This window comes from Amphibalanus amphitrite, unplaced genomic scaffold (genome assembly GCF_019059575.1).
Source record: "Amphibalanus amphitrite isolate SeventyFive unplaced genomic scaffold, NRLGWU_Aamphi_draft 000658F_arrow, whole genome shotgun sequence".
NCBI lineage: Eukaryota > Metazoa > Arthropoda > Thecostraca > Balanomorpha > Balanidae > Amphibalanus > Amphibalanus amphitrite.
In genome coordinates this window covers 158,221-186,004 of record NW_024882152.1, presented here as the reverse complement: position 1 = coordinate 186,004, position 27,784 = coordinate 158,221, and the positions used below count along the sequence as shown (strand labels likewise).

The following is a 27,784-nucleotide window of genomic DNA, read 5'->3' as shown; positions in this document are numbered from 1 at the left end:
AGTTTTGCCGACTCCGGAAGAAACTTATTCGCACTTTCAGCAGCAAGTCACGTATCCGGCATCCTTCCGACTTTCTGTACACTCAGTGCTTCCGGGAAGCTGTAGAGCCAGTGTTCTCTCTACCAGCCTCCCCATTCGTTCAGCAGTTCTAGAAATCGGTGAGCCACTGGAAATCGGTAGAGCCAGTCGTCTCGATGAAGTCCGTTTCGCGTCTCGAGGAATCAGTAGAACCTCCCATCTCTTTTACAAATATTCTTTTTCGTCCTGCATACCCGGGAGGCAGTAGAATCCACCATCTCTCCAAGCCTACTCACTCAACGTCTCCGAGAAGCGGTAGAGCCCGCGTCTCACCTTGTATCCGGGGCCGAGCCGGTGCATGCCGCAGACTTGGTGTGCGTTCAGCGCCTCCGAGAAGAGGTAGACGGCCGACATCTGGCCGCAGAAGACACGCTCCTCGTCCGGCTCGTTGGTGGCTCCAATGTGGCACTTGTCGAATGTCTGGGAAAACGGCAGAAAGTCAGCTCTGAGATATAACACCAATACAATTTTACATAGACGGCACACATACGGGCGGCATAACATGCAATATAGACAACGTTAGTAAGTACCTACGCCGCACGAGTGCAGTGCAACTGTACACTTTAATAAGTGTGCTCCAGAGCACGAGGTGCTTTTTTCCTTTTGCTTCTGTCCTTACTTCCTCATTTTTCCCTAAGCTTCTTCTTGATTATACAAAGGTTTCGATAAGTCGAAAGAAAAATTGACAATCGACGAACTGGACACTTTAGTGCACATAATATCGTCCCCATATATTGGCCAGCACATGGCACACTGATCCACGTATGCAGCGAGACGCGATGTTATTGTTTCAGGAACGCTGTATGATTTAGAGCCTGCTTTGATAATCCGCCTGAGTGGGCGCTACAAACAACGTTCAACTGAGTCTGTCTGACACGTCTGCATAAACCAGACCGAAATGTCCCCAGATAGTCGCTGCAACACGGCCCAGCATCGCCGCAGCAAATCCAGACCTGAAATGAAACAGCCACTGACTCCCAGTACAATTGCCAGCCGAAATGCCAGGGATCTGAGATTGAATCCTTATTCAACATCGCCCAAATAATGTTGTCTTGCAGCACGTGCTTCGAAGTGCTGGACAAAATCCTTTTTGGATTTACTGGACGACGCCAATCCACTTGCTAACTTCACACTTAGCAACATCCGAAGCTCCGAGCAAAACTTTACGCTTCATAACAGCCCACTGCCTAAGGAAAACTCCGTTGGGAAAATCCCCGGGCATTAGCCGTGCTCGTTTCCAGCTCGGGGAGAGCTCCGCGACCTCGGATTATTGTGGGCGACTTCTCAAAGATTTTCAACGGAGGAAACTATCAAGCCGACTACAAAACGACAAGAAACCACCACTCTAAATGGCTACTACATTTGAAATTCGACTCTCAACAGTCGGTAAAGTTTTCCCATTATCTGGTAACGACGGAGCGGCTCGTAAGGTTCGGGAAACACCGAACACTGGACCGGTAAAGATGGCCTCGTATAACCCGACCGAGGACCGGACCCAGCCTCTAACTCATCGACTGGGTGCCATGAAAATTAAAAGAGATACGGAAGAGAGGGAATAAGTTCTGGTTACAGGCGAACCTAAATTGGACGAGTGCTGACCACTGACTGAGAAATATAAGAACGCTCTTGAAAATTTACAGCTCAATGGCTTTCCTGTCAAAGGATACGCAAAGAAAGTAGGCGAAGAAATAGGTCTGGTATGCAGTGTTGACTGATTATCGTCTTGAGCAAGTATAAAAGAAGTGGAAATAAGACTCTCTGTCGCCCGTGTCTGTCCACCCTCGCCCAGTCCTCTTCGTTGACCATTTCTCACGGCCGTTTCCCGGGCTCTCAGGCTGCCGGCTAATGCTATTATCTTTTTACTGTCATTTATCCTGCGTCGTCGCCGTCCGGTGGCTGTGTGGCGCTGCAAAGCTGGCGTCTGGACGCTGTCCGAACAGCGGCGCGCGGCTTTCATCTGCGGCTAATCTGGCGTCCAATGTCCGGCGAGCGGCCGTGCCGGTCATTTGGAGCGCTCCCGGGACATCTCGAGGGCCCTCCAGAGATGAGGGCCGTGCCGCGAGCGGCTTTGTTCGGTCGGTGCCGACGGCTGGCCGCCGCTGGAGCCGCCCCTCTGCTGGAGAGGCTGTGAGCCGCCGTGCCTACTGCCGGACGCCGAGGACAGGCGCGCTGTCAGGAGCGATAGCTGCTTCTATCGTCCCCGCTGCTGCCTTGGTGATGTCAGCCGCCGGAGCGCAGGGTCGCTCGTCGGACCCGCCGGTCGGCAGTCGGCCAGCTCCGGACAATAACGGGACCCCCACCCCCGTCCTCGGCGGCGGGGTCGGCGGCAGTTCGGCGTCGGCCCGGCGGCAGCCAGGCGCCCCTCCCACGCCAACGGCCATCGATCCGGCGTCGCCGACCGCTGAAACCCACCCGGCCCGGCGGCCGACGTCAGGCCGGGCCGGCAGCGGGCGAGCGAGGGACGCCCTCGTCTCCAGCCGCGCGAGCGAGACAACATAGTTACAATGCTGCCGTCTCGCCGCCGGCTTCCCAGTAGTCGGTACGTCCCTCAGAGACCACTGTCAGACATCGCGGCGTGAGCGAGCATATCCAGCAATCTGTCATGTCGCACCAGAGCAGCGCCGAGCCGCGTCTCTCGCTGGGTAGAGCGGGACGTCTGAACAGTGAGCAGTGCTCTGCTCACACAGTGCCTCCCTCGGCTGGCCCGGAAGACCGCTGTTCGATCGTCGACAGACCCGGAGCGGCTCCGGAGGGCCCGGAGCGGTCCGGGCAGCTCGGAGGAGGCTCCGGAGTCCGGGGAGGCTCCGCAGCATCCCCTCCCACCCAGCAGGGGCAGGCCGCCGCCGACACCGCTGAGCGATCGCCCCTGGTAGCGGCGCCGCCCAGGCACTGATACAAGCCAGACGTCGGGCTCGACGCATCGGCAGCGACAGCGACGGATCGCGGCCGGCACCATTACCCGATTGTTCTTTTTGTGCGAACGATCTCCATCACCGAAACGGAAGAGAGTAGGCGTCAGTGCAGCTTTTCATTCATCTCTCCTTGGCACTTACAAAGTACTTTAATATCGACCGAAATACTGGGGTTCGCTCATTTCCAAGAACTAGCGGATATCAGGGCCATAATTAGGCCGTCGCCGCGATGAGTGTTCGGAGATATCGCGCCAGGCCAAACTGGTCCATCAGGCCACGGTCCGGCCACCGCTGTCAATGAAGACAATGGCCTTCCTCCCTCCCGGCGCGGGATCAGCACCCGCCGCGGTAGCAGCCAGATGCTGACACGGCCGCCGCGCCGCTCCCTCACGGTCGGCTGGCTCGCGGCTAATGCTGCGACCATCCTCCGATACTAGGGGCCAGTTAGTGAGATAACTGATAAACTGGCGCACCAAGTCTGAGAGAATTCGGTAATGTATTAATCCAATGTAATTCCTCAAAACACTGTGTTGCTGGGTGATATGTGATATGAGTGGGAGTTACTCTTCCGTCATATAACCCAGACAGATCGCTTCCGCCAGGGGTTCAGACCATCTAGAGCGGATTGATCTGAAACCAGTAGGGAGCGAGTAGCCACCCACGGAGTCAGGCCTCTGATGGTATCTGAAATGAGAGATGCTTCGCGAAATGAGGGCTCTGCTCCGTTTGGAACCGAACTCATAAGGTTCAAATGACATAGACTCATGAACGTTGTGTGTATTTCCCGGATTAATGACCATAAGCAGAACTAACTGCTGATTTTATCTACCCGATATGCAATCGTTTCAACTCTTTGAGCTTATTAAATAACAGTGGTCGACGGATATCCATTTGAACATCAAGACGCCTCTCCTGAGAAAATAACTCAATTGCACCATATTACATTCCTGAGAACATGTCAGCTATTATTTCATTTGATGTGCAAGCTTGAAGAATTGACCAAGTTCTAGCAAAGATGTTCAGACACATTTTTTCCGGAAAAATATGTCCATACAAAGTCAACAAACCCGCGAGCATGTCTGCTTCTTTACGTTCATCCTGTCTCCGCCCGGCATTTCCCCGTCTCTCCCACCAATACCCGGGGTATCGCTCGTGACCCAGACTCCTCAATCATCAGCAATCATGACAATGACCCCGAGCGGCCGCCACCAAGCCGATGGACCACCCCTTCCCCCTCCTCCCCGCCGCCGAGCCACCAGACCATCCTCCCCCGCCGCCAGCGACGGCGAGCGTCCAGGGACACATTACTTGATTAGCTGGTATGGGGAGGGATATGTACTGAGCCCCACCGGTCGGGCGGTGAAGGCGGTTCACCGTGGCAGCTACGCACCATTACGGTCGAACGGGATGACATGCATGGAGGGGCGGTCACAGGAAGGGCACTGCCCACCGTATGTCCCCACCAAGCTCCCGTCCACCGCCTAGGGCGGTTGCCGTTGCCCGCCCGCCTGTCGCCACCGCCTGCCCGCCTGACGTCCGCCGTCTAGGGGCGGTTTCCGCTGCCCTCCCGCCTGTCGCCGCTGGCCGCCCGCCCGCCTAGACCGCTGCTGTCGCCCGCCTGCCATCCGCCGCCTAGGGGCGTTTCCCGCTGCCCTCCCGCCTGTCGCCACTGCCCGCCGCCCTGGCAGGGTCGCGGCCGAGGCCTCCACGCCAGATTGAGCGTGACGCCCGCTGGGCTGTGTCCAGCGTTATTGGCGAATGGATCGGGCCAATACCGGGACAACAGAGTGCTGCTGCCTGCACCACCGCTCCGTTGGGGGACGTCGAAAACAGCGGCGCTTCGGAATGCCCCAGCAGTACTGTCTGGCAAAGGTGCTAGACGGCGACATAAAATACTGATCAGAAAGACAAGGAAATGAGCAGCATGATCAGCAGTAAAAAGCGTCACTCTGGAGTGTCTACGGTACGTAAGGTGGGATATCATATGCACTCGCGTGGAACTCCCCGCTCGATATGCGCACGGCCATAAAAGCACATGCCAGCCTGGTGGAGCGCAGAGATTGAATTGCGTTCCCCGAACGGCGTCCAATAAACTGAACTTGAACGTAAAGCCGTCTCTCCGTGAAATATGTCCGGTATCGAGCGTCGATCCGATGTAACTCGACGGTGCAGTGGCGACGGCCGTCCAGCCTCGCAAACTTTGGACAGGTGACGGCCTATTGCATCCCCCTCCAGACAGGCTGTGGTAGACGTGCCCCCCTCCCCCCCCCCCCCCCAGCACAGAAGACGCGGCTCGATGGGTTTCCAACTTTCCATCACCCTTCCTCAGTCCATTGGGAGACGATGAAATGGAGAGCGAGACACCAGTTGGGAAATAAAACCGAGGTACAGCCGCAGCCACCGCACCTCGTTCTGGGGGTAATCTGTTTCTTATGAATATAAAGCACCCCCTTGGATTCGATATGACTGGTTATGAGGAATGCGGCTTGGTCAAAAAAGCACGAAAAAACACTATCTGCAGAGCTATAAAACAAAGAATCTCACGGATGTGGAATCTAAAATATCTGAAGTAAGCATTTCCTGTATCCGGGCGATTTTATCGAGTCTGAACTCGAAACGGTATGTTTGCCAACTGAAATCTTCTTCGTCATTTGCTACTGCATACATCCGGAAATCAGCCGACATCCCTCCGCTGCCCTAGGGGATCCCAGGTCATCAGTAACTCGGCTCACAGATTGTGTTGACACGAACGGGGCGGATTTGCCAATGGCAGCAGTCCCCAGGCGTACCGAACGGAACCGAACCCACGCTGTCGTGCCGTGCTGATATCGTCTTTATCTCACTCATGCTATGGCGTAACTCCAAACCACTTCAGATAGTGCAATGACAATCGTTCACCTAGCCGGTCTATCGCCATCAAAGGCATCCCACATCGCATAATAGTGAGCGTTTATCCACAGTCCACACCCCATAGCACTCGAGTGTTGATGTCGCGTGGAAAGATAGCCAGTACACACACGCCGGAAATGACTCAGGCATACTCTTCGATCATAACTCGCGAGCGCCTCCAAGCCGACAACGCTACCACTGCCACCGCCGCCGCCCTTGCCGCTCCTACACCAGACATCGATCTGAGGCAGTCCGCCGGTCGTACGGTGCAGGCACGTTTTGCCAGACAAACGCACTTTCCTCTCGGCTTGCCAGTGGTAACTGCGCACTGCCCGACCCTGCCAACGGCGACCACCTATCCACACTATCCAGACGGCAGTGGCTGCAGTGGCAGTGGCAGACGGCAGTGGCTAGGGAGCCCATCTGACGACGGCAGGAACGACTGTGGACCCGTACTGCGGCGGACGGGAGCGAACCCACCGACCGGAGGAGTGGTCGGAAGTCGTCACCGACTCGGGGTACTCGGCCGCCCACCGCCGCCGTCCACCGGTGTGCGGCATGGCTCACCGGACGACGGCGGAAAGCCGCCTCCCGCCGCCGGATCACATCGAATCAGCAGTAAATCAGACGCTATGACGGCCAGAGAGCCAGTGGCCAGACATGGCGTGGGCGGTGTGGCCAGAAAAAGAACGGTGTTGGGAAGATATGAGCGAAATGCTATTTGTCATTTCAAAGCAGCAAATTCTAGCAAATGCACCAGTCAGTAAATATAGCTCAGATATAATACCAGTATAGCGCCTTTTGGGGCGACTAACGGAGCGAGCGAGAAGGTGAGCCTTGCACATGCGAAATTTCGACGGGGTACCTCCAGCTGACTTGTGCACGGCACCCTACTAACCGGTCTCTAGCGATGTGCCAAATTTGAGCACAATCGGCCCAGCCGTTCTCGAGATCTGGAAGCGGCACCCTGCACGTGCGCACGTGCAGAATGGGTCCCAACTGACTTGTGCACGGCACCCTACTAACTGGTCCCTAACCGTGTACCAAATTTGAGCGCCATCGGTCCAGCCGTTCTCGAGATCTGGAAACGACCCCTGCACGTGCGCACGTGCAGCAGCACCCCAACTCTGGCACATGGATATGCAGTGCCTAGTGGGTGCCTACCTACATGCCAACTTTCAGCGTAATCGGCCAAGTAGTTACCGAGATATTGCAACAATTACAAAACTGACACCTCTTCGTTTTGCGCGTGGCACGTGCATAAGGGGTCACCCACATGCATCGGGAATAGTCCAATACTTGGTAGAAGGAATGAAGCTACCCTACAAAAATTACCCCGTGTAAATCGGTCAAGTGGTTGCTGAGATATAAGCCTCGCAAAAGCGTCCGCACGGCCGGCCGGCCGGCCGGCCGCTCATACTCAGAAATTTCCGTTAATCTAAGGAAAGACTACGCTCGCTTCGCTCGCTCCGTAATACCAGTATAGCGCCTTTTGGGGCGACTAACGGAGCGAGCGAGGGGGTGAGTCTTGCACGTGCGAAATTTCGAGGGGGTACCTCCAACTGACTTGTGCACGGCACCCTACTGACCGGTTTCTAGCAATGTGCCAAATTTGAGCACAATTGGCCCAGCCGTTCTCGAGATCTGGGAGCGGCACCCTGCACGTGCGCACGTGCAAAATGGGTCCCAACTGACTTGTGCACGGCACCCTACTAACTGGTCCCTAACTGTGTACCAAATTTGAGCGCCATCGGTCCAGCCGTTCTCGAGATCTGGAAACGACCCCTGCACGTGCGCACGTGCAGCAGCACCCCAACTCTGGCACATGGATATGCAGTGCCTAGTGGGTGCCTACCTACATGCCAACTTTCAGCGCAATCGGCCAAGTAGTTACCGAGATATTGCAACAATTACAAAAGTGACACCTCTTCGTTTTGCACGTGGCACGTGCATAAGGGGTCACCCACATGCATCGGGAATAGTCCAATACTTGGTAGAAGGAATGAAGCTACCCTACAAAAATTACCGCATGTAAATCGGTCAAGTGGTTGCTGAGATATAAGCCTCGCAAAAGCGTCCGCACGGCCGGCCGGCCGGCCGGCCGGCCGCTCATACTCAGAAATTTCCGTTATTCTACGTAAGACTCCGCTCGCTTCGCTCGCTCCGTAAACATAGACCTCTGTACACCGACTCGGGGTACTCGGCCGCCCACCGCCGCCGTCCACCGGTGTGCGGCATGGCTCACCGGACGACGGCGGAAAGCCGCCTCCCGCCGCCGGATCACATCGAATCAGCAGTAAATCAGACGTGTACAGAGGTCTATGAATATAAATAAACATAGTACGTGACCAAGAACGTTATTTAGACGAGAAGGTCCAACCATTTCCAAACTAGCTCTACCTGCTATCATCTTGGCCACGTTCCCGCAAGCATCGTCTGGCCCATCAAGCCCTAACGCCGTCCAACATTTCAACGAACTCCGCTCACTTCTTGCTCCACCTCCCCATAGGCCCCCTTCCTTCCACCCCTCCCCCTCGCTAACTGAAACCCCAAGTCCAAGACGGACGAGAGATGCCAATTCCGTCGGCGTGCGCCTCGCATCACTAGCCCAAAATGTAGCCGGGTTAGCAAATTGGATCGCATCTGCTGACGTCGGCAAAGAAAAACCGAGGATTGCTAGAAACCCGTGCGCATTCGGTCCCGGACCACACAAAACACAAACGCCGCGACTGCGTGGCTCTGACAGCAGATTTCCTTTGGGCGGGGCTGATGCCTGCCGAAAGGAATTAAGTTCGCTCATCAGACGCTATTGACGTGGTTGTTTTTGGTATGGGAAGCGCGTTGGGGTGGTACCGCCCAGTCGAATGAAAAAGCTGAGTAACACAGATTCGCGAAAGTCGCAGAAAAATATCAGGTGTCGCTACCAGTTCGGAGTACGGTAGTGGACAACCCGTGAGTAACGTTCTGGTAATATTCAACTATGCAAAGGGCGACTGATTGCAGCCGAGATTCCTTACAGCAGACATCTCAGGAGAGATTGCCGCATGATATCAGGCGACGTTTGCTACCTACCTACACCCGGTCACATATCAGGGCACCTCTTGGTTTAGGTCAAGACCAGGTCAGGCCGCGTCCGTTCTGTCTAGAGCTCGTGTCAGCTCGGGTCAGGTCAGGTCAGGTCAGGTCAGGTCAGGTCAGGTCAGGTCAGGTCAGGTCAGCTCTCACCTCGCTGCCGGGCGACACGAACCAGCCCATCTCTGTGCTGGACGCCAGCTGGCCGTTGACAAACACCTTGATCTCGCTCTTGCTCCACCGGTTGTAGATGTACACGATCGCGATCATGTACCACTGGAAGAGGACATAGATCAGTCAGAAAAGTGTTCAATTACAAGAGGCCAGTGTGCTGCAGGTCAGGCTTTGCAGACGATTATCGATTATCTAACACACAAACACGATTTGCGTTATATCAGGGATACGCTGTGTTACATAACTGTCTGATGCATGTGACAAATTCTAATGCCAAATTTATCGCCCTTTGCATTCTTAGGAGGCACCGCATCAATTACAACAGAAACCCAAATCCGATTATGCAGAATGGATGCAATGACCTTTGAAACTAATGCGATAAAACCACCCACCAGTACAGAATAACATTCCCTCTGAGTAACATATCCCCGCAGCAGCTACATCAAACGACCCAACATCACACACGCCGGCTTTCCAATGTTCCGCTCTGGTTCTCTGTGACATCGAAATGGCCGCGCCGGCACCGGCAGGGCGGCCGCAAAGTTCAAAGTGGTGGCGCCCGCGGCCGGCGGTGGTCCCACGAGGGCACGCACGTGACCGTCGAGCGCCCGAGTCCGTCCCATCGATCTCGGTAATGGGTGGGCCGTGGCCTGACCAAGTCTCAGACACACAGAGGGAGATATTAGCCGGAAACCGGCCGAAATTCTTTCTTTCCTTCTTTCTTCTGAAAATTCTGTTCTGTACCAATATACGTGGTTCACAAAACTCTTGTGCGCCCAGCAGACGGACAAAAGAATGCGGTCGATAGTAGTTTTGCATCGATCAATGAAAGCCGGTCGTGCCGGGTTCACGGAGGATAGACTAAGCCCCGTCAGACACAGTACGCCGCCGTCAGGTCCGGCCAGCGTTATGGATTGGACTCATTTCATTTCACTTAGAGGAAGGCAGTTAATTAGCTCCGCAGCCGTAAGGAACGTTCATGATTAACGGCTTCGTGCGTGCCAAACACTCAGGAATACGTTACGACTCTCGGTGCAAACGCAGCAGCATATCAATGCGCTTCTCCGGAGAACCATGTAAACAATAAACACATTGGCACGAGGTGCAAAGAACGCACACGCAGAATGCCCTAAAGGACCTGGCATAGGAGACCAAATGAGCCAAGACATCGCGTGACCGACCCCAACCCAACCCCAACCCTTAGAGACACACGCCCACGTACTTAGGCCATCGCTACGATTACGGGTACTCCCAGAGGACCGCGGGTGTAGCGGTACTCACGTATGATAGAGTGAAGGCAAACACACTGAGCTCGTAAACTACCCGAGGCGCCAGTGGATGGGTTAACGAGCCGCGGTCGCAGCTACTTCGCAGCAGCAGTGTTCAAAGTCCCAGGCGGAGATGCGGTTACTCAGTCTAGAAAGACGATGATTACTGATCATGCGTTTCGGTGCGAAGTAGCGCTAGTTACTTTGCGCCCATGTAACGACGAAGGTTGATACTCTCAGATCTAAAAGAAGGAGGTTTGTAACCGTCCTCGCAGCTCGACTCCGTTCGCCATTAGCCGTTATCCCTTGCACTATCCCGTCAGTTATCACTTTAGCTGTCCCCTTCCGGGTCCCTAGCCATCCCCTATCCCCTCCCAGTCATACCTCCACCATCCGCTACCGTTTCACCGCCCCCCCCCCCCCTCCCCTGCACCGTTCCCCGTGACCGTCGCCCTGCAGCGTCCGGTGATGGTCGATCAGCCGCCCCCGGCAATCAGACCGGCGCCCGGCCGCGGGGCACGGCCAGTAACGTCCCACCGCAGCCGATACCACCTCTGACCGCCACAGACACATTGACGACCGCCCCGGGGCACCGGCGGCCGTACACTGAAGGCCAGCCGGCGACATTCAAAGTTGGCACTCAAAATGAAGCGCCGGTCAAGAAACTGATTTCGTAAAGCTACCGAATCTGTGATTTCGGCGATAACTTGGGTTCGCTGAAGGTCAGAAAAGTCGGGAAGGCCAGGACATTTGGCTGTTGCTACACGTCGGAAGTAAGGGATCTAGACCGAGCTAAACTGGCAATCTTTTACTGCAAAGTGTGTTCAAAAGTGGACCCCTAGCTGGCCAATAGCACCTTGGCTTAAAATATGTATAACAAACTGAAAGTCCCGAGAGTGAAATTCAGCTAACGGAGCAGCGATCATGTCTTATTGAATAGTTGAACATCTCTCAGCTAAAAACATCACAGTTCAGGTCTATGCTACCCTCGTCGTCTTTTACATGCACCCTTCGTCCTCTACAGTCGCACTCTTCTCCCATTAAAACGTTCCACACCCGAGGGCGTGTCTATCTCCCCGGCCCCTACAACCGTTCGTACCCTTCACACCGCTCACCGGCCAGCTAACCGCCTGTACCCGTCCCATGAGTATCCCTCTGCCCAACCCATGGACGTCCCTCCGCCCTTCCCATGGGCGTCCCTCCGCCCTTCCCATGCATGCCGATAGCAGTGCGCTCCGCCGCCGGCGCCGCCCGGCCGACACTCAGTCGGTCTCAACTCGGACCACTCGTGTCGCACATATTGCCTATTGATCGTTCTGAGCCGCCCGCCCGGCCGACCGACCGACCGGCCACGCGGGCAGCGGCTGGGTGGGATGGGGCGAGGAGGGTGTCCCCCACTGGGGGGGGGGCGACCCCGGCCTTCAGATCGCCGGACCATGAATGGGGCCGACACAGCGCGCCCATCAATGAGACCCACTAATGGGTCGCGGCGCCGGCGACAATGGCCAGCCTTCTGTGGCCCGAGTGCCCAGTAGCCGGCTGCATCCAATGCATGATGCAATAGATTCTAGCCCAGTGGAAACAGCCGCCGAGGGGTGTGTGAATTTGCATTTCCAGCCACCAAGTCGGAGCATGTTATGCAAAGTAGGGCGACCTGCGTTCGAAGTCCGTTCCTTCTAAGGTCTGAGTTGTGGTGAGTCGTATACAAAAGGACAACAGTGCAACCCAAACATCGAATTGTTATCGGGGAACAAGGAACTCCACCTACACAACACAACAACACATTCTTAGACATCACGTTACACCCTGTACGCCCTCCCTCTTCTCCTCTCTCCCCGCTCCGCCCCTCTCTCGCCCACATACCCGTCTCGGCTGGAACTCGTATTTGACGCAGTGCTGGAACCCCTTGCCCTTGATCTTCATAGCGGTGAGCACCAAGCAGGAGCCGACAAAGTGGGCCGAGTAGCCGACGCCCTTGCTGGTCTTGAAGCTGTACAGGTAGGGCTTTTCTCGCTCGATGTTGACCGAGTTGACGGGGTCCAGGCGGAACCATGTGGCGAACGTCCAGCCGTTCTCGTACGGCCAGCGGGCCAGCGGGGGGATCACGATCGCCTGAGGGCAGAGCGGGGGTCAGGGGTCAGGGGTCAGAGGGTCAGGGGGTCACGTATCAGGTCACAGATCGGTGTCACTGTTTGCAGAAACAGATAATGGCATGTGCCAGGGGTCACATGGCACTAAAGTGGGATCACGCACACAATTAGATGGTTGGCTCATGGCTGTGCCTCGCAACACGATATCAACACAATGACAGTAAGAACGTAACTAGTACTTATGAGAGGTCAATATTAACTATGACATGGCCGATTCAATGTCAATGTCAGGTTCTTGTCGTACATCCATTGTAACAAATGGCGACCCATCGCTCAATCCGACTGTCATGCTCAGCGCTTGTTGAATGGACAAGTTTGGTGAGGCACAAGCGTTCCATCATAAGACGGGTCATGTCATACATGCTTATTAGAGCATTTTAGTGGCGTGTATAAATTTTGTGTTAAAAAAAAAAACAGCCGAGCATGTCAAATATTTTCCTAGCGATGCAAAAGCTCGTTGTTACTCCGTTACTTGAAAATATGTCATTAGGTATGCACTCGCAGGCACCGTTGAGATTTATGCAAGGCAAACTTGTCGGTTTACGGTCAAACAGGCTGAGCTTTCGAGCACTGTTTGCTGCACACCAGCCGCGGACGTATCAAGATGTTGAGACTAGTGGTAAGTAGCTGATCGTTGACACAGTCACAGCCTCGCCGTCCTTCATTCCTCCTTCACAGGCCTTTTCTACGCGTCGGCGGCGGAGCGGCCGACCACCACCCCGCCCACTGCCAACCGTCACCCTCTCACCACCCGAGCTTCCAAACCCGGCCCGTCGCCGTGGCTCGCGACTCTGGCAACGATCTCGGCTGTCGTCCCCCGGGGAAAAACAGGGCTTGACGGCGAGCGGGCCACTGGTGCGGGTCGGGCGCGGCGCGGCGCGACGGGACAACAGCAGACGGAGAGAGACGGGCAGGTGGACGGACGGACGGGAGGACGGGACAACAGCGGACGGACAGGCGGGCGGGCGGACGGACGGACAGACAGACAGCAAACGGTCAGACGGACAGACGGACGGACGGACGGACGGACGGACGGACGGACGGACGGACGGACAGACGGACAGACGGACGAACGGACGGACAGACGGACAGACGGACAGACGGACAGACGGACAGACGGACGGACGGACGGACGGACGGATGGACGGACAGGCGGACGGACGGACGGACGGATGGACGGACAGGCGGACGGACGGACGGACGGAAGGGCAGACTATACGGCCTTGGGCAGACTGATGGAATGACAAGCGGCAGCGATGGCGGCGCCTTCTTATGCGCATATATCGGCGGTCTGCACTGGACGAAGTGGACGCATCACAGCGATGTAGCAGATCTGGTGGAGACTGTGATGGTGATAGAGTGGTGGAAGGCAAAGAGCAGCCCAGAATGCTGTAATGCTGTATAGATGGACAGGCCTGGAGATCGTGATACCTCACTGATGACATTTGTGCTGGTGTCGGGCGATTTATATCCTTCAATGCATTTGAAATCGTATTTCTCATGGATTCCAAGCGAAATCTAGCGCCAAAAAGTTGATGTTTTCCGGAGCGCTAAGTTACCGATTACTATGCAGACGTGTGCAAGCGGCAGCGCAATTTGCATAATCGACAACGGGAGAAGCACACAGAGCGTTAAATTTCACCTCCAAACCGAGTCCCACACCAGTCGCCCCTTCCACCACCCGACCCCACCCTCGCTCGCCTCACCCCTTTCCGTGAAGTGGCTACATCCCTCAGTATCGAACCTGGGGCCGCAGGAGCCCCGCCAACATGGCTGCCGACCATTGCGCCTGTCCCCGCGAGCACTGTGTCACGTGTGGTTGGTGCACGTGCAGACTAACCGGGTCCCGGCGGCCAGGTGCCGGCGCGCGCATCAGCTGCATCACCGTCCACCGGGAGGGGAGGGGAGGGAGGAAAAGGAAGGGGAGGATATGGGAGGCTGGGGGAGCTCGGCAAATTGGCTCCCACTGTAACATGGTCTGGGGGCGATCGGAGATGTGAAATATTCACCACAACAGCCTCACTGCGGTCGATCGACCGGGGCGGCGAACCTCTGGAGAAAAGTAACCCTGCAGAGGCGGCCCGGAGAAGTGGCGAGCGAAGGCGCGCGCAGCATTCGGGATACCGGTGGGTCAACAGATTGTGCGCTCGGTAGACGGCTCGCTAGCATGGAGGGAGGAATAAGGTCGCTATGGTTTCGTCTAGTCAGGGTTGGTGAAAGGTACAGTTTCGCTATTGAAGATAAAATGGGCAGGGTTGAAACTTACCGAGTTGGTTTTCCCGGGGAACATGAAGAATGTGTCTGGGCAGTTACGCTGCGGCATTTGACGCAGCACCGACAGCAGTTTACTCGAGTGACGCGGCTGAAACGGGACAAAACACGGTCAGAGTAAGCACGAGCACGGGTACAGAGTATCTGACGCAGCAGTGACACGAGCGAGCACAGGGATGATGGGGATGATATTACTTAGGTACCGCATCGAGAACAAACAAGAACATCCGCTTTAGGCGAGCTTGTTTACGACTGACGAGGCATTTAGGGAGACAGCATGCATACCCGTTATAGGAGTAATGAGCAAACATTGATGCATGAGACTGATAATGAGCCTTTACGGAGTGATAAAAACAGTATGCGGTAAAAACGGTATGTGCAAAAACAGAGAGGTATCAAAAAGATCAGTGTTCAGGCAAACATGTCCTGAATGGCGAGCCGGGGACAATACTGGGGCAAAATAACCAATAACGAGAGTCAGACACAAGCCATAAGTAGGTTCATCACCAAATAAGGCGTCTTATCGTTACAACCAAAACAAAATATTGCATTATGTCCATTGCCTATAGATGCCATATTCCATTTCCCATGTATGTCAAACTGACTGGTTGATATAAAACAGAAACAGCCCGTAATAGATTTCAAATTTCAGAAAGCCACCCATGGCCATGACCATGACATTGACCATGAACAAAAGACACCATCAACTCCCGATACCCAGCCCCAGCAACAGTGTGGCCCGCACCAACTCAGCGACTCAGCCAGCGAAGGGCAATAGGGCAATGGTGCAATATGCCGCCCTAATGCCACCAGCGAGCAATTGCGCGCTCCAGCAGCAGAGCAGCAGACCTAATAACGGCGGCGGTAATGCTGCCGCTCTAACGCCGGCAGTGAGAAAAGCGGCCGCTCTAATGCCGTCGGCAGGCGGCCCACTGTCGGGTCCAACGCGGTGGGTGTCCTTAGAGGCCGTACAGCTGGGTGGTGTCGGCGCCGACTAAGTCGGGAACGGCATTCAGAACTGACCGACCTTCTGGCCGGCATCTACTCTCTGAGTTTTCTCCGCGATTATTGGGAGAGCGAAAGAATTCGAGGATCACACGAAACATCCCCAAAGCGAACCTCGGGTTTCCTGCCTCCATGCCTTGCAAAATATAATAGTTCTAACAAAGCAGGCGTCTACAATAATTGTGAAACCCTCCCCAGTATAAATACTTGAGTAAATCCATCCACATGTCTGTCATAAACCACGGTAAGTAGGGACACTATCACGATGCCCAGGCTAAAACAGTGATACGAGCGACAAGCACAGCATAACGGCACAGCCGGCCTGCAAAATGCAAACCTCCAAAACCATAATCAGCCGGATCTCAGGGCCAGTTCGGCGGCAGCCTGCCGCCATGGTTTGCACAATGCACACATACCCACACAGCAGCGCCCCTAGACTCCGCTCCCCCCCCCCCCTCCCCGTCACGGTTAGACCCCGTGACTCACGATCGTCACGGGCGAAAACACGGCATGGTGACGACAGACCCACATCAGCGGACCGGCAGTCGACACTAGAGGACCAGCACTAGCTGACCGACGGGTGCTGTTGAATTAGATGGCCAATAGAAAAGTAACAAGTTAAGATGAGAATTACTATAAATGCAAGCGTGTCGCAGCGTTTACGAGTTACGAAGTTCGTGATCAATGATCATGCTGCATATTCCGGAGATCCTGATCACTCAAAAATGTTTATCCAGAGCTCTTTCGCACGGCGCCTGACGACTCGGTTTCACTGCAGAACTTCCATAGCAATGTATGGCATTATTCATGGTGTGGCATATTCGCCCAACCTTTCTCCCCAAATACCCCAAAATAACGCCGCCCTAGCCATAGATGCAGACCAAGCACTATTCTCCACACAACTTTGTACACTTCAGCATGAAAGTTGGCATAAACTTCTCTCCCAACGTAGCGCTATGGGGATTTTCGGAGCGCCAGCCCCAAAATGGACAGACGCCATCCCAGGATGAAGCCCCAGCTCATGCTTCAACTCTTACTCAAATAAGCCGCTACACGCCGCACGTCCGTGCAAAGCATTCTAACTATCTCTAACTGTCTGTCAATTCCACTCGTTCCAGAGTACAGTGCTTCCTTTCTCTGCCTCATCCGTCCTCTACCATCTTCTTTCCTCTGCCGTGCTTTTCAAGCTGCATTTCCTTGCAGGCTCCATGTCGTGTTCTCCGTGCTCCAGAGCAGTCACAGTGTCTCCTCCTGTGCTCTCCAATCTGTGTTCCTTGAGTGCTCCTTGTCCTCCGTGCCCCAGAGCAGTGTTCCCTGTCGTGCTCTCCAAGCTGCGTTCCTCGCGTGCTCCTTGTCTCCGTGCTCCAGAGCAGTTTCTCCTCCTGCGCTCCCGCGCCGCGTTTCCTGCCTTCCGCTGAATCCCCGCCGTATCCCGGTCTCCCCGCGGCCTCCCGGTAGCGGAGGCGACACGGCGCCGGTGGCACGTCTCCAGTGACAAACGAGGTCATTAGGGGTGACGAAGCGCCGGCGGCCACTCGACGCCACCGTCCGGCCGCCGGCCACAGCTGGGGCGCTGACCAGGTCAGGGGCCGCGCCCGGCGCCGGATGCCGGCTGACCCGCCGGCGCCGGCTGCGCTCCAGTGCTCTATTCTATGCCCATAACGCTGAGCGACGGCGCCGAGTGACCCAGCCGACGCTAAACTTATGACCAGCCACACAGAGATATATCAGAGGCGCGGCCGAAATTATGAACATCGCCGGCCGGATTTAGCAGCTCGATGTCTTGTAATCGCTTCGCGCGGCCGTTAGCGCCGATAAAACGGGAAAATGATGCGTTATCATATGGCGCGCTGTTACGATGTGGCTATTATTGTTACTTTATGTTATGGTGAGGCATCAATATTCCGAGAACGGAGCGAAATTTTTGGTGTGATGTTGGTTTCGTATTAAACACAGCTCAGCGAGGGGAAATATGGATTCCGGTGTAGGTCAAATGATGTATGCGTGCATTATGCTTATCAGGCTACTCCAGCCCGTTTCTTGGCCGCCGCTTATTTGAACTCCACGCTGATACCATCTCTCCGAACACATAAATCACACTCCTTCTGCGCTGGGCGCCTCCCAATCTCCTCTCCTCCGGTCTCCGAAAGCGTAGTCATAACACACCCGTTCGGCGTCCATAACGCGGAGACCCCGGTCATCAACGCACGCCCCCGCCGCTACCCTCCGCCCACTGAGCGAAGTTCTCGCTGAACGCTTCCATTCGGGATGCGCGCTGAAGGGCGTTACGTTCAGCACTTCTCGTTGGGCGATCGCTTCACGGCGGCCGCTCTCTGAAAACGGCTCATCAATCGGCAGTCGACACCCAGCCCGCTCCCCCGCTGCAGAACCGGCAGACGATCGAGCCATCGAAGATGTCACCGCCGCTACCGTCGTCGAGCCCGCGTGCTCCCGGTGTCCAGCGTTCGGTGCCAATCTTAGCGTAGGTATCAGCGTGCGCCCGCTGTCGCTGTTCCCGCAGCGTAGGGGCGGTTTGGTAACGGCTATGGGTCCGAAGGCGGCAGCTGTTGGCTGGGCCGGGACACACCACTCCGTGTGGCCACCAGGGTGAGGAATTTGACATTGGCACCACGTGCCGGGTACGTAACGTGCCGAGAAAAACGATAAGATGTTGACCCAAGAGGCGAGGGAGGGCAATATTATGTGGAATTCACTCCGATTTGAGAAACAAAAACAACATAATATCGTGATAAAATCTGGTTATGTTTACCTACACGAAAAGACTGCATAAAATGATAATAAAATAGCTGCAATCCCTACAATGTTGAAGACGCCATACGAACCACCACCTTTTCAGAAAACATGAGGTACGTTACACAAGCGTACCAACTTCAGGCACGTAATCTGCGTGCAATTCGGACCCAGGCACGTTCATCTCTGATAATGGTAAGTAATGGCCATTAGCCGCCGTAAGGATGTCATGATTCGATTACAGAAATTCCTGGAAGCCTAGCTGCGCCGCGAGCGGCAGTTCCATTCCAGCTCGCAGTTAGCCATTAGTTGCAGTAGACTGTCAAATCCATCCCGGTGCAGACCTGCAGTACCTTCCAAGCTCAGGCTCACCATACCACAGTGAGTCGGGTCACAAACGTTCACAGCACTGCAGGCATGGTCAAAGGGTAGTGTGCACGCTGTAAGAGCAAAAGTCCTTACCCAGCCGTCTCCATCCGCCTTCATACTGCCCACCAGCAGCTTCAGCTGGCTGACCGTTACGTTGTAGGTGGCCAGTGTGCCCAGCAGCTCCACCAGCAGATCTGCGGAACACGCAGGTCAGGTCAGGTCACCGGGATCATGTTACGTGGTCATGGTGTCGAAATTTTCCATAACAATGTTAAGTGACCTGAATGAAAAGCTCGTTTGTGTAAGCGATGATGCATGACACATCACCTTAGGAGCCCCAAGCATGTGACCTTTTCGCCTACGTATTCACAACATCCGACGCATTAACAAGCACGCCCACTGGTCTCCATAGGCCTGCGCAACTCAATTCTGGAGCATATCTAGCAAAGGTCGGCCGCACCGCCCTCCCACCACTGTAGTTCACAGCCACCGGAAACTCAATCTAGCGAGATGACATGACAGTCGAGAGCGAAACCCACACCATTCCAGATTTACCACCCTGATACCATCCATTGTGATATCTCAACTCTGCAGTCACCGGTTAACATACCACCCGAGGGACCCCATGGTTCGTCATAGTGTGCCAGATACATCCCCTCCGTCCTGTGGCTGGCCGTCTCGCCTACAATGTCCCTAATGGGTGGCAGCGACACGCTCTCCAAGCCCGGCGGCCGCACGCAAGCATGCTGGCATTCTCCGCCGCCGAGCCGGCGAGCCGCCTTTCTTCGGGTGCCCGCAGGCACGGGGCAGTGTTGGTACGCCGCTCTCGAGGGAGGGAGGGATACAACGGGAGGGGCTCTCGCGGCGAGCCTGCGGTGGCGCTGTTCAAACACTTACCCCAGAATGACAAGCGAGGGACGCAGATAGCGGAGAGTGAGAGGATGATGGAAATAGTGATAACTAGGGTTGCCCGCATGCTCCGCAACGCGAAGAAGGGTTATTTTTGACCCGTGGGTATTGGGTTGGTCTGTGTCGATTTGGCTGGTATCCATTTCGTTCGATTGCTTTTTGACGGCCAAGCATTTTGTAATAAAAAAAGATACATCGCATCGAGGTGCCCGTGTCGTATTATCATGCGTTCTACTTAAGAATGATTCGAAAACTGGCGTGAAGTCTTTTGAGGGCCATCGCTGAATTTCGCTAAAAATGACAATGTAATGGTTTGGAACATTTACATTTTTAAGAATACTGTTGCTCATCATGCAAACATGAAGAGTGAATCTTGGACAGAATTGAATGCTCTTTCCAACGGTGCCATTTTCAATTGCCAAACGTATCAGGTTATGCAGCAAAACCCGTGTAATTAATAAAGTGGCACATCATCGACAAACACCATTTTCTCCCGTGATTCGTACCACCTTGATTTGGATCAATCAGCTTTTCACAATTTTTATATGATAGGCGGTACATTTCTCTTGCCAACAGGCGTTGTTCCAACTCGCTCTGTTTAACGGTCACCTAAAAATAAAATTAATTCCAAAATCCCTCAAAAACCGCAATTTTTCAAATAAAAGTGCCCTCTCCGGTGCACGTGGCGCGTGCTATCCTCTGCATTGCACACCATTCAATAGCCCCTTCAATTCTGTACACGATGCTGTTTTCCACGTGCCGGTCGGACCCCTGGTCACCAAGATATTGCCCGGGAACTGGACCCGTGTCGGCCAAAATTAGCCGTTTTCGCCCGATTTCGCACGCCGATTTATACATGTAAAGTCTATGACGCGAATTTGCACTTTTTGAGCACGCACCACGCGCTCCCTATCGACCCGATCGAGCTGAGACCCCTCAAAGGCACGTCGCGCATCCTTGATCTATAAGTTGTGCAAATTTCACCGGGCTAGGTGCAACGGTCTGGCCTGCAGTCCACGCAAAGCACCACCAAGTCGGGACCTCGGTAACGGACAGACGCACCCTCCTCAAATAGTAATATAGATGGGAATCAGAGAGGAGGGGTGATGCGAAGAAAGAGAAATAAGGAATGGGTAAGAGAATAAATAGCATATCGAGAAACGTTAGCCGGGATGAGCCCAAAAGGAAGAAGGCTGGTTGGTGAACACATCCGCAGATTAGTGTTGGCTGTAACAAAAATCAGCTATCGCAAATTAGCTAAGTTTCCTAGAAAATATCGATCGTTTTTTTTCAGAGACCTCGGTCAACAACATAAAACAATGCAACGAAACTAAGAATGTTATGTTTCATCCATCTCGACATACACCACCTGGCACCACAACCAGCGACTACCCGGCAGCACTGCGCAATGCGCAAGCCACCACAGGTCGTCGGCACCCGATGGCCTCCGATTGAACCCAGCGCCGTGCACGACCGAATCGTGCGCCGTGACCGAATCCATTACCGTTTCGATGGCCCCATCGCGGGTACCGAGAACGCCACCGACCGATACGGAAGCTGCGCGGGCGCGCGGCGCGCGGTCCATCACCTGCAGATTCCGTATTTCACTCAAATGGTGAATATCTCACCGCAGTTCGGATAGCATCGTGCCATAGGCGCCAGCCGGGTCGGTTTACGAGATGGGTCTCCGCTCGTTTGGAGAGCCTCAGGCGTAATATCTGACAGCTCTGCCACCACCACGGCTCCAGCGTGCCGACCGCTCTAACCCGAAATATGCTGGATAGGATAGAGTGGGGTGGGGCGGGTTAGTCCACATTGGACTGGATTGGGTGAACTGACTTGTATTGGTTAGGTTTTGGCAATTGCTGTCGCCAGCGCGCTTGATTGAAGATAGTTTTGCGTGGACTAGTCACCTTAGGGTGAACGAAGAAATCGATACCTAGGCTAAGATGGGTGCAACTGAATTTAACTCTGCTAGTCTGGGTCATAGGACTAGCTGAACTGATTTTAACTGAACTCCGATCTAAACTGAATTGGGCCGGAACGAATTGGACCCAGTCTGAGCGGGGTTCGATGAGATTACATTTAACTGGACGAGCTGGAATGAGACGGAACGGAACGAGTGAATATGGTGAATCGAGTGGAACGACGGCACCGGATGTCCCCATATCCGCCTCGCCCGCCCAGCGACATCGCCACGCCCCATCGCCGCCAGCCGTCCGCTATCTGACCCCAACCGCCCGAGGCACAAAAACAACAGACCCACCGGCCGCCGCTGGCAGAACGCGCCACAAATCGCTCACTGGACCACCAGAGCTTTTTGGGCCGAACCTACTCGAAAAACACCGTCCAGTGCGGAGAGCAGCAAAATAAGCGGTCATCGCTGGCTCAGGGAGTCCCCCGTCGGGCGCGTGCGGCGATTACAGCGAGGGCAGGTCGATATCTGCCCGCCCCGCCCCGGAGGAGAGTGGCCGGCCGGAGCCGTGGTGCCACGTGGCGCGTGCCGTGGGTCCGGTACATGTGTGTGGCATGTGACGTGTGCGCGCTATCGGTGATACCCGGCGTGGGACGAGCAGCATAGCTGGAGGGAGGAGAGGGAGAGGGAGAGGGAGGGAGAGAGAGAGAGAGAGAGAGAGAGAGAGAGAGAGAGAGAGAGAGAGAGAGAGAGAGAGAGAGCGAGAGCGAGAGCGAGAGCGAGAGCGAGAGCGAGAGAGAGAGATACAGAGATACGGAGATACAGAGATACAGAGATACAGAGATAGAGATAGAGATAGAGATAGAGAAAGAGACAAAGACAGAGACATAGACAGAGACAGAGACAGAGACAGAAACGGAGGTAGAGACGGAGGTAGAGACGGTGCAAATTTACCTGCCACGACCGTGTCGGCCTTGGGGAGTCGGCGCAGCACGTGCTCGATCAGGCCCACCTCCACGCAGGCCTGCATGTTGCGCATCGACTTGCGCAGGATACAGGTGAACACACTCCAGAGTTCGGCCTGCCGGGGATCACCGGCAGACGGTCAGGGGGAGCCGGTCGGCAGTCGACGGCTCCGGCGGGAGCCGTTGGTTTAAAACGGGCCCACGGCGCGCACCTGGTCACGCTTCGAGCTGGTGGACGGAGCGGGAGGTGCACCGAAACGGTACGGCCGGGTGCCCCCGACGGCAATGTTTCACCGGCGCTGAAGTTCGGAGAGCGGTTAAATGTCATCTCGGCGCTGCTCACCTTTAGAATTTCCCTCACACACAGAGAGAGGCCTGAATGGGCGTCTAGGGAGGAGTGTTCTGGACAAAGCCGACCCTACAAGGTGCTAGTCCGGTGTGTGAGGTCAGCAGCTGGGTCATGGGGCCACTTCTGTGTTACTAACGGGTAAAACAGAATAATAATAAAATAATAACAGATCGTTGCATTCGTAACCTCGCGTATTTTGTCAGGCACCGTTAAGATCTTTATTTGCAAAATAAGGCTTCATTTGCCTGAGTGACGCAAAATCAATAATAAAACTTCAAAACGACGACAAACATCGTTTGACGTCGGTTTGATTTAGGAGCGTAAAAACAATGTCGTATAAAACGATAATTAATCCGAAGATAACGGCTGAGAAAAAAACAAAGAGGAAATTTCGCCCGTCAGTTTACTTTCTCCAATGGTTAAAGCGACGGGGTATTTAGCTGATCGGGAGAGCCCGGTTCGATCAGCTGAAGTACAACCATCAAACCACTGACGGGGAAGATCTATAATTCCCGGCACATCCCGTCAGCGGCGAATGAAGGTCATTAAATTATCAGGACGCAAGAAGATCTTTATGGGCACGCCCCTGGACTATAAAGAACATTTTTAGAAAGTTGCAGGTAACTTTGAGTTAAAATGTGCGCAGAAAAAAAGTAGGTAATGTGTTATCAAGCGTGTCAGCCAGATGTGCTATGTCAAACATTACACGGTAACTGTCAACTGAGGATATCATTTCAATTGCCAAAAAAATTAAAACACCATGAACTTGGGTGATTCGTTTGGTCAACTAAATAACTGAATACGATGAAACTTCACGATCTATAAAAGCATGCTAAGCGAATCACCATTAAAAAGTAAAAACATTCCGTCAGTGAAATTGAGATGAAGTAAAACAAATCAAACGAACGAGGCCCTGGATTATCCATCGATCGCTCCCACAAAGCTCCCGTTCACTTCAGCACCCCTCTTCCCCAGCTGACACCCCAGCCGTCAGTCCTTACCTGCAGCTTGACGGAGCAGTGGTCCATCACCTCCAGCATGTGCAGGATGTTGTTGGCGTCCTGCACCACAAAGTTGAGCTCCATGTCGAACTCACCGCCGACCAGCTGTAGAATAAACGGTGTGCGAGTCAGGAGCGGCACGGAGCAAGAGGGGAAAGTAACGTGCGGGAGGAATGGCTCATGAAACAGGTGTGCAGTTTGTTCAGCGCATGAGAGCTTAGAAAAGATTTGTCCAAAATATAATATTACTTCTGAAACTTCTTCCAAAAAGAGCTTTTATCTTTCAAATATTTAATGCATAGGAGAATGGAGATGAATGTGCCATTTATAGCGTCCGCCGACAACACGTATTTAACTTTTCAAATAAACTACTTAAATGACAGAGTTCCGTCTTCGCTCCGTCGGCGGATTTCTATTCACGGTTATAATTTGTTTGGTTTCCTGACTACCACCACTAGAAATTCTGAATGATAATATTCGAGGCATTGAACGTTGTGAAGAGGATCTATTTCAAAGCTGGGATTCTCGCTAGCAGACAATTCCGAGCCTAGATAAGCCCGCATAATTTTCCACCCTAAACCAAAGGAAGAAAAAGAGAACATATTTTTTCGATAGATAGAAGCCAAAGCCATGCTCAAACATCCTCAAACTGATGGAAATGCGTTGGCATATAAATAAAACCATTTGACAGAATGGCCATTGGCCAACTACGCGGATATGAATCGATTCCTCCCCAAAGAAACTGGAATGAAGTGGCTGGTGGTGGTTTGCTGGTGCAGTAAAGCAAGGGAATGTCCACCGGATAGGAGTCAGAAACTGAATCAGAACTCAGAAGCTCGGTCATGGCGGTATTGTTAGGTAATGACTGATGTATGGCATGAAGAACGACACATGACTACACCCCGTCAGTCAGGTGCGTCAGGTGAAAGGTGGTATCACTGACTGTTCCTTTCAGTCAACTACAAAATAGCGTGTGCTTCCAAATATCTATTGCGGTCCACTATTGAAAACATCGGCTGGTGCCGGGGATTCCAAAGCAACGTTGTGACAAGCCAATCACTCGTTACGGTAATGCTGAACGTGCCACATATATTTGCCACAAAAAAAGTATAAACTACACTTTGGCAGTTACGTGCATCCACTTTTTTACGTCGCTGAAAATAGTTAGCCTCCACAAGTCATGAACTCACACCACGTCACAAATATAGCCGACTGCGACAGCAAGCGATCGCCTTTAACGACACCACTCGACCATAACTGGTGACATGAGAGAGAGAGAGAGAGAGAGAGAGAGAGAGAGAGAGAGAGAGAGAGAGAGAGAGAGAGAGAGAGAGAGAGAGAGAGAGAGAGAGAGAGAGAGAGAGAGAGAGAGAGAGAGAGAGAGAGAGAGAGAGAGAGAGAGAGAGAGAGAGAGAGAGAGAGAGAGAGAGAGAGAGAGAGAGAGAGACCATTTATTCAATAACAAACATATGAATATAACAAATAAAGTATGCAATTGGCGCAAAAGTGCTACGCACTTAAATCATGGCGCCGCTTGCTAAACGAGAAGTACTTAACGTATTTAGCAACAATAATAATGATGAAACACAATGAAACAAGAAGAACGGAATAAAAACATTTATGTTGCAAAACATGTCAAAGTGATCGTCGATCGACCGGACCGCCCAAGCCCGGTAACGCTCCACGACCCCGGCGGCACTGCAAGGCTGCCCCGCACCGCGCCCACTCGTCCGACCACGGTAGTGGTGAGGATTGGGACTGGGATGTTGTATTTTATAAGCGATGGGTATGGATGATGAAGGATTGGACAGCGGTGGCAACCACACGGCCCTCCTCACGACTCAGGTCTGTACCGTGGATAAGGATGTCGAGTTGTTTGGAGGAAGGGAGAGTGGAAAAGTCAGTGCGGATGACGGGCGACACGGTGTTGTAAAGAATGTTTCGCTGAGTATGATAAAGTGGACAGGAAAGTAGGAAATGTTTTGTGTTCTCAGAATTATAGCCGCAAGTGCAAGAGGGTGAATTAGCTTGTTGTATGGAGAAAAGATGAGCATTAAGTTTTGAAGTATTCAGTCGTAGTTTTGTGTGTAAAATGTTGCCTGTTTTTGTGCCTAGGAAATAATACAGAGGTGGACGGGGTTGTGTAATCAGTTCTTTTAGGTGTTTTTTAAAGGTAAAGTAGTTATTGTTTGTGCGTAGATGTTCGGGCAATGTGTTCCAGAGGCTTGTAGAGGATGGGACGAAGGATCGGTGATAGGATGTGGTTCTGGCCAATGGTATTGTTTGAGCTGAAATATTTCGTAAAGTTCGTGTTGTGTTTTGCTGTCTTGTGTTAGGAATAATGGTCTTAATAAATTCGGGAACTATAGGATTGAATATTAATTTGTGATAAAACTGAAGTTTGTGGATTTTCCGTCTGTCGGTCAAAGAAGTCCACATGTGGACTAGGGCGGGTCGATGGAAAAAGTTTCCAAGTGAAGAGCGATTTTCCTACGGGCTGATCCATAAAACGGTTAAAACATATTTTTTGCGAATTTTTGAAAAGGAACTGGGCGCGCCGTCAACGGTTTTTCGAGACCACTTTTGCTAATTTTTCTCGTTGTTTGCAAAATGTAGTGGGAAAAATTCGAGAAAGGTACTATATTTACCACTTTCCTAGTTCTACATGCTTACCCCCACCTCTTCACAAAGTTTGGAAACCCCAGTGGCAGAATCGTGCTCAGAATAGCGATTAGCATCGGCGCTCTGAGCGCAACGAAACCAGCGCCATCTATTGAGCGAGTTTGGCATAACATTGATTTTGACGGCTTTCCGACCGTTAAAAGCTGACGCAGCCGCTGCCACGTCGGGTATATGGTGTTCTTTGGTGTTCCTAGGTGTCTGGTGTTCCTTATTTGACACTAGGTGAGTTGTACCCATTCGATCCGAAATACTTCAGGAATCATAAATTGCTCCGGACGCTATACCTATAGTGATTTCGCCAAGAAAACAGCGAGATGCTTCACTTTGATACCTATATGTTTATCAGTTAAATTAAGTTTTGCAGACAGATAACATCAGTCCAAACCGTATGTTCATTTTTGAATGCAATGTAGCCAGCCACCTAACCGTCCTAGGACAGAAAATCACACGATAATTGATTCAAACGCCGGCATGAGAGCGTTGCATTGCGTCCTGATGGCACACGTGATGTAACCGTGCTCTCTTAATAACAGCAACGTATGCTGCCTAAGTTAGGAACCGGACGGCTCGCTCCACTGCCTAAGTAGTGAGTATGGGTATGCACCGGATCGAAGTTAATTTGTTAAGCAGCGGGTCGAAGGTCACCCTCTTCCAGCGAGATTGCTATTGGTGACTCTGTAACGCGTTCTTTGGACCGATCTATGAGCTGCATGTAGTGCATGACTTGTTTATTGCAAAATGCTGATAGAATCGCATATCTTTATGTCTCCTGCCTCATTCGCTTCCTATACTTTTTTGCCATAAGTGTCTCGAGTCTTTTCATCACCATTCCTTAGTTCAGCAAGCATCGCAGTGTATGCACTGTTTGCTGGCTGTCTGTATCGGCCAGTACAGCCCAAAAAAGTTTCCTTTAGTGAGCCCGGTACTTATTCCTGTCGATCACTGAGCGAATAACACAGACCGGTGAGCTGAGAGGTCTCGCAATAGCTGGATGCTTTGGAGTAATCCGTCTCTGCAATGTTTA

At 53.2% G+C, this 27,784-nt stretch overlaps 1 protein-coding gene across 1 annotated transcript in view; it reads right to left on the bottom strand.

Annotated features, from left to right (window-relative positions):
* LOC122364135 (neurobeachin-like) overlaps positions 1–27,784 on the bottom strand; it is a 141,784-nt gene that overhangs the window by 98,688 nt on the left and 15,312 nt on the right. Inside the window, exons 3-9 of the mRNA XM_043334244.1 lie at positions 24,079–24,183; positions 22,718–22,844; positions 19,033–19,133; positions 14,810–14,905; positions 12,257–12,505; positions 9,105–9,227; positions 352–498 (exon numbers count right to left, since the gene is read on the bottom strand). Of these exons, the coding sequence (XP_043190179.1) occupies positions 352–498; positions 9,105–9,227; positions 12,257–12,505; positions 14,810–14,905; positions 19,033–19,133; positions 22,718–22,844; positions 24,079–24,183 (948 nt within the window). The remainder of the gene's footprint in view (positions 1–351; positions 499–9,104; positions 9,228–12,256; positions 12,506–14,809; positions 14,906–19,032; positions 19,134–22,717; positions 22,845–24,078; positions 24,184–27,784) is intronic.